We start from the raw sequence: 6,536 nt of genomic DNA on the forward strand, positions 1-6,536 counted from the left end.
GGTGTGTGTGTGTTTGTGTGTGCATGTAGGGGAAAGGATGAGAAGGAGTGTGCGAAAAAGGCGCAGGAGGAAATTGGCTTGTGCTTGAATTGATGGGGTCAACGCATGTCTGTCCTCCTCGCGGTTGCCGCATGTATTTTTCTCTTTGTTTCCGATTTTCATTGTTTTTGGCAGCCTCTTTCTCTCCGCAGCACAATGGCCAAGAAGAGCAAGAGCAAGGTGGACACGATCAACACCAAGCTCCAGCTGGTGATGAAGTCCGGCAAGTACGTGATCGGGACGCAGCAGGCCATCAAGACCCTGCGCCAGGGCCGCAGCCAGCTTGTCGTGATCTCCAGCAACTGCCCGCCCATCCGCAAGGCCGAGATTGAGTACTACTGCACACTGAGCAAGACGCCCATGCACCACTACACCGGGAACAACCTCGACCTCGGGACGGCGTGCGGCAGGCACTTCCGCACCTGCGTCTTGTCCATCACGGACGTTGGCGACTCTGACATCACCTCCGCCTAGTTGGGCCGCAGTGGGGCGTTTGCTCGTCAGTGAAGAAAGAGGCTTTTTTGAGTTTCTTTTATTTTTATTTTCTCTCTATTGACTGCGATTTTCACTCCGACAACCGCCGCGTGGTTTCTGAAGCTTGTCTTCTCTGCCACACGTGCAACTACATCTCCTACTACGTGTGTTTTACTCCTTGTCATGAAATGTTTCATCGGCCCTCCTTTTACCTCCTTTTTCCGCGCACACTCTAATGCATTTATGTTGACGCCTGACATGCAGGATTCATCCCCACCACAATGGCCAAGAAGAGCAAGAGCAAGGTGGACACGATCAACACCAAGCTCCAGCTGGTGATGAAGTCCGGCAAGTACGTGATCGGGACGCAGCAGGCCATCAAGACCCTGCGCCAGGGCCGCAGCCAGCTTGTCGTGATCTCCAGCAACTGCCCGCCCATCCGCAAGGCCGAGATTGAGTACTACTGCACACTGAGCAAGACGCCCATGCACCACTACACCGGGAACAACCTCGACCTCGGGACGGCGTGCGGCAGGCACTTCCGCACCTGCGTTTTGTCCATCACGGACGTTGGCGACTCTGACATCACCTCCGCCTAGTTGGGCCGCAGTGGGACATTTGCTCATCTTGGGTGAGAAGGGATCCCAAACGTTGCCGTTATTTGTCGTTTGTATTCCTTTATTCTTGTACTGGCCCGTTGCCGTGTCCTGTGTATATGGCTTCCGAGACCTGCTGTGCGTGGCTTCTGCTACTTTTATGCGTTGAGTTCATTTCCTTTTTTTGTCTATTTTTCCTTTTTTTTTTTGTTCCTCTTTTTTTCTTTGTGTTTCGCGTGGAGCGCTGTGTTTGCCCCTGCGGTCTGTTTGTCGTCGCGCGGACGGCGGTTGTGCGACGACGATGCATGCGGCTTCATCTCTCAGCCGCCGCGTTCGCGTGGGCGGCGTCGAGCCGGAGGATGCGGTGTTGCGGGCGGAGCTTTTCCGCACCCTGGCCGGCTACGGCCTCATTGAGGAGGCGTGCTTCGAGGAGGACCGCGCATTCCACAGCGGCGCGGCCATCGTTCAGTTCCAGCGCCTCTCCGCGGCGGAAAAGCTGCAAGGCGACGCGGAGGCGCTGGGGCGGCGCTGGGGCGTCACTTTTCTCCCCCCCGTCGTCCACGTCGGGACGGAGCTGCTCGTGACTTCCCCGAGGGCCATTGACACGGCGCACCTGCGCTCGCTCGTCGCGGAGGGCGTCGCGGGCGTCACCCTCGAGGAGAAGCTGCTGTCGTTCCCCGGAGCCACGCGCGGTGAGTCGACGGCCGCTGTTGAAGGCGCTGGAGCCGAGTTTGGGGGCAAAGACGCTGGAGCCGGAGAGACCTTTGCGAAGGCGCTGGCGTGTGTCAGGGCCCACGCCGTCGGTCGCTTCGCCGTGGTGATGAGGTTTGCCACGGTGCACGACGCCAACCACTTTCTCAGCACCCATCAGCTGCCGCTTGCGACAACCCACGAGCTCTACGTGGTGCATGTGGGGCCCAACGCGGAGCTGCAGCATGCCCTGAAGCACATTCTACTCACACGGCGGTCGGTGAAGGAGGTGGCGCGAGGAAGTTTGCTGCGTGGCTTTGTTCTTCCACAGCGTCAGGGCAGCAGTGGTGGCGGTGCCCGCATGACCTCTTGCGAGGTCGACGCCGGGCTGACACGGAAAGGACGACCGGTTCTGCTGCGCACGCAAACGAACTTCGTCAAGACCTCTCCGTGGGACATTGTCGAGGTGCGGCTGGTGTCCGTCGATGGCGGGAGTAGCGAAAACCTTCTCGAGGCGGAGCTGCGCGGCGTGGTAAACGCGGAGTCGGGCACCGCTGAGGCGCAAAGGCCTACGGCCCTGCTTCAGCGATTGCGGCAAATGGGCGGTCCCACTTCTGCTTCTTCCTCGTCTTTGGCTTCTGCCTCCGCGGATTCCAAGAAGGCCCTTGCTGGAAAACTCTATCAGGCGTTGCACGCACGAAAACCAGAGTCAGGCAGTGCTGGGGAGCAGCTGCACGGTTTTCCGCAAGGACTTCATGCCTTTTCAGTGGTGTCGGTGCGCATCCAGCGTGTCGGCGACGATGGATTGTACGCGTGGACAATACCGCCGCCACACGCAGCGTCGACCGCTTCGTCTCGCGAGTGGCCGGTGTTTGTCCCCTCACTGTTTGTCCCCCGTGAGGGTGGCATGGGCTGGCAAGAGTTCGCCGTCCCCGGGGAGCGCATGACAGTGACGCTTTTGTACGCCACGGCGGTTGGCGGCAGCGAGGCCGCGCTGCGACTTGTCGCCACAAAGCGTGAAGCGGATATGCGGCGTGCGTCTGCCTCTGCCGCAAGGGCTCTTGCCCCTGATGCGGCGGAGGGAGCCGGAGGCGTCACTACCGCGAAAACTCTGACCGTTGGCACTTCATTTGACGCGACTCGTGCCATTTGGCTGCCGCGCACGCCCAGCACAGAAAATCCCGTGTACATTCTGCTGCCGTCGTCCTCGTCGCCTCCGGCGTTGTTTTCGCTCACTGTCCTCGTGCACGCCACAGAGACCGTGGCGGATCAGCCACCGGAGGTGATGACAATAGATGCGGGGCTGCATCCCTTTGTGATTTCCGAGATTGTGGACAGTGACCGTCGTGGCCACTACGCGGTGGCGGTGGAGGCGGCGGCGTATCGCCAAATGGAGGCCGAGCGGCGGGCAGTGGAGCTCCAAAAGGAGTCGGAGCAGGATGCGTTGCTGCAGCGCATCCTGACGGAGGTGCTGTCAAGCGGGACGTCCCTTCCAGCGGGCGACGGGGAGGAGTCTGCGCAGAGCCGCAAGCGTCTGCGTTCCCCACAGAGGGGGTAATTTCCCCTCCTCCTGTCTCTTCCCATTTGTCATCTGACAGAAACAGGGGGACGAAAAGAATGCAAACCCCGCTCCTACAATTTGAATCAAGTTTGATGTTTGGGGTGTGGCACCGTAATTCACGACATCGTTGTTGTTTTTTATTGACCACATTTTGCTGGCATGTTTGGGTTTGTTTGATTGTTTGTTTGTTTTTCATTTTACCGCTATGCTCTTCTTTCGTGAACGCGGGTTTGTTTGTTTTTGCCCCTGTGTATCGCTCTGCCCAGCACGCGTAATTGGCTATAGACGTACGTACACGCCTTTCCTGCACGGGGGAATGATAGAGGCGACGCTGGAAACGCTGCTCCTCTCGGGGGCGGTGTTGTGTTGGTTTGGCTGGCGCAGGCGGCCAAACGCCACGCGGACCATCGAACTCCACACGGACGGCGTTCTCTACTGCTTTGACGAGCCCCAAAACTCCATGGCGAAGAACCTGCGTGAGCGTCTCTTTCTCCTTGGCTCGCGCGTGGTGGACTGTGGCACGCACCGTGGCCGACTCTGCTTCGGCCTGGAGCTCGCGGACCCATCGAGTGTGGAGCAGCTGCGGCCTACGGGGCTCTTCACCTCGCTACGGACGTCAGCCTCGGCCAGCTCACTGCACGGCGAGGGGGCCGCGCCCAGGGGATGTGTGGCACTCTTCTTTTTAGGAGACAAACTGCTCAAGTGGAGGTTTATTTACCACCTACGCCTTGCGGCGCGATCGCTGCCGCCATTTTCGCAGGAGCAGAAGAAGCAGCTGACATCCCCTTCGACCGACGGATCGCCTGATGAGGGTGAAGGCAGCGGCGTCTACCGGTTGCTGTGGCGTCCGCCTAGAGTCATCGACGTGACAGGGGACGATCCGTTGGAGATGCATGAGGTGGAGCAGCTGGAGGACGTCCTGCGCCGGTATGAGGCACAGAAGCAGTTAAGGCAGGAAGAGGAAGAGAAGGAAGACAGGGAGGAGAGTCTCTGCGACTCCACGGTGGTCGGCGAGGGTGAGAAGATAGAGGCGCCTGAGCGGCTTACGCATTCGCCACTCTACGCGCCCTGTATTGCGCCCAAGCCGGCGAACCAGGAATGTGCCGATTGTGGTGAAAAATGGCCCACGTGGGCTGTAATGAGGCCCTTTGGCTGCTTTGTTTGTATCAATTGTGTCGGTGTGCACCGACAGCTGTGGCCGCAGCGCTGTCGCGAGGTGCAGCTGGACAGCTGGAGCGCCGCCGACATGGATTTCATGGTCAAACGCGGTAACGACGTGGTGAATGACGAGCTCGAGTATGCTGGATTTTACTTTAGCAGTGGGAAGGCCGTTTGTAAGCCGGTGGGTGGCTTCTCCCGGCGCGAGGTGCGGGAGGAGTACATCACTCTGAAGTATGAGGGGGCGTTTACGAGGGAGCGTAATCCCCATGTGCAACAGGCCGTGCCGCCGCCGCCAGATTTAGATGCACAGGGTAGCGTGGGTCTGAGCCAGAACGGGGCCCTAAGTCACGACGGCCCGCCGCGGTACATTGGTGTGGCGTATATTGCTGCTCGTGAGGTGAATGGCATACGCAGCAGCGGCGCCGTCTTATCGTTGACGAACGGGTTTCAGGAGTTGCGTAGCCGCGCCGGTGTGGTTCCTGGCGGTCCCGTCACCGGCGACCCCTGCAACGCCTGTACGCGCTGGGAAGAGACCTTTCAGCTGGGCGTCTACTCCGTCACCGCCCCGCTCTACATCGCGCTCTACAGCAGCGGCGACGAGTTGCTCGGTGTCGCCGAGTGGACGCTCCCCGACGGCGTCGTGGCGTCGGGCGGTGGGTCCGAGCCTCTGACGCTGCCGCTGCTCTGGTGCGTGCCGGGTGAGGCGTCCGCGTGGCCGCGGCTGAACGTCTTTGGTGGGGAGCGCCAGCGCCGGCAGCGGGCCAGTCGGGAATGGCGCCAGCCGTTGCTGAGCCTCACCGTCTCGTTTGCCCACTTTGGGTGACCCCACCGACGGGCGAGGCGGTTTTATAGGCGCAGAGATCACTTCAGCAGAAACGCGATGGCCCCTGCAAAAAGCGTGTTGTGTGTGTGGGTGTGTGTGACTGCCTGCATCCCCCGCCTTTTTTTCTTCTTCTTCTTCCTTTTCTTCGCCTCCCAGCAGAAGAGCAGAATCAGATTCTATAGCCAAGCAAGCCAGCCTCGTCGCCGCTCCTGCTGCCTGTTGTGGTGCAATAGCACGGCAAGGGATCGAGGGATACAACGATGTTCTTGACGCCGAAGGTCCTGCCACTTTGGATCCTGTTAATTACCGCGCTGACGTACAGCATCCTGCGTGCGAATGATCCAGTGGACCTGACGCAGTACCAGAAGAAAATGCACGGTGTGCCGCTTACGGCGGTGTGTCTTGCGCCCCTCCTGCCGTTCTGCGTCTGGGGGTGCTACGAGGCCTTGCGCATGTTGGGGCCAAAGGGCTCAAAGGTGGCAATTGAAGTCTACGACTGAGACGCGTCACCGTGCGTCGACCCGGCCCCCTGGCGGCCGACTGTAGTATGGGCACAAACAAAAGACAAGGGAATCAAAAAAAAAACGATGGGGGAAAGAAAATACAAGCGTGCAAATGCACGCGTGTAAAGTAAAATGACAGATTTTCTTCTGTAACCCTTCTTGCCTTCTCTTCCCGCTTCCAGTTGCATGCCATGTTCTGCTTTTCCTTCGGTCCGTCTATGCACCTTTTGTTTTGCATGTTTCCTTGCAGAAGAGCACGGCCGCATCTTCGCTAGCTGGTACTCGTGGAACCTCCCTTAGCGGCACGAGAGGAAAACGAGGAACTGGTCCGGAGAAGGCACGAGCTTCAGGTGCGTAAGCCAATCCCCAATCGTTCCCTCGTGATATTAAATCCAGTTGTTTCGCCGCACACAATGCGCCGGGTTTGGTGTGCAATGGTGGCCACAGCCAGCTGGCGCGTCGGGGAAGAAATGCGCATTAGATACAAAGCACAGCGAAGCTTTCAATCAACACAATCCGTGGAATATGAGCCACCGAAGGCCGCACCCGCTGCACCGGTGCCACCGAAGGCCGCACCCGCTGCACCGGAACCACCGAAAGGCCGCACCGCTGCACCGGACACCAAAGGCCGCACCGCTGCACCGGTGCCACCGAACGCTCGCGACCTGCTGCACCGGAGCCACCGAAGG

General features: G+C 59.5%; 4 protein-coding genes and 1 pseudogene across 4 annotated transcripts, besides 2 other annotated features; all 5 read left to right on the forward strand.

Annotated features, from left to right (window-relative positions):
- Position 1: 1 nt before the first annotated feature.
- Positions 2-22: a microsatellite.
- Positions 23-195: 173 nt separating this feature from the next.
- Tco025E_08616 (60S ribosomal protein L30) lies at positions 196-513 on the forward strand (the record flags this gene model as incomplete). The annotated part of the gene is made up of 1 exon (XM_029375461.1): positions 196-513. The coding sequence occupies one exon, from the start codon at positions 196-198 to the stop codon at positions 511-513; it is 318 nt and encodes a 105-aa protein (XP_029224398.1).
- A 281-nt stretch (positions 514-794) lies between these two features.
- Tco025E_08617 (60S ribosomal protein L30) lies at positions 795-1,112 on the forward strand (the record flags this gene model as incomplete). Its single annotated transcript, XM_029375462.1, has 1 exon — positions 795-1,112. One exon carries the CDS (start codon positions 795-797, stop codon positions 1,110-1,112), a length of 318 nt encoding a protein of 105 aa, XP_029224399.1.
- A 298-nt stretch (positions 1,113-1,410) lies between these two features.
- On the forward strand, positions 1,411-3,357 carry Tco025E_08618 (uncharacterized protein; the record flags this gene model as incomplete). The annotated part of the gene is made up of 1 exon (XM_029375463.1): positions 1,411-3,357. The coding sequence occupies one exon, from the start codon at positions 1,411-1,413 to the stop codon at positions 3,355-3,357; it is 1,947 nt and encodes a 648-aa protein (XP_029224400.1).
- Positions 3,358-3,527: 170 nt separating this feature from the next.
- Positions 3,528-3,551: a microsatellite.
- A 125-nt stretch (positions 3,552-3,676) lies between these two features.
- Tco025E_08619 (putative GTP-ase activating protein) lies at positions 3,677-5,344 on the forward strand (the record flags this gene model as incomplete). Its single annotated transcript, XM_029375464.1, has 1 exon — positions 3,677-5,344. One exon carries the CDS (start codon positions 3,677-3,679, stop codon positions 5,342-5,344), a length of 1,668 nt encoding a protein of 555 aa, XP_029224401.1.
- Positions 5,345-5,436: 92 nt separating this feature from the next.
- On the forward strand, positions 5,437-5,841 carry Tco025E_08620 (hypothetical protein; annotated as a pseudogene).
- Positions 5,842-6,536: the final 695 nt, after the last annotated feature.

Source organism: Trypanosoma conorhini (assembly GCF_003719485.1).
Source record: "Trypanosoma conorhini strain 025E chromosome Unknown Tco_14.4_contig_00827, whole genome shotgun sequence".
In the NCBI taxonomy this organism is placed as follows: domain Eukaryota; phylum Euglenozoa; class Kinetoplastea; order Trypanosomatida; family Trypanosomatidae; genus Trypanosoma; species Trypanosoma conorhini.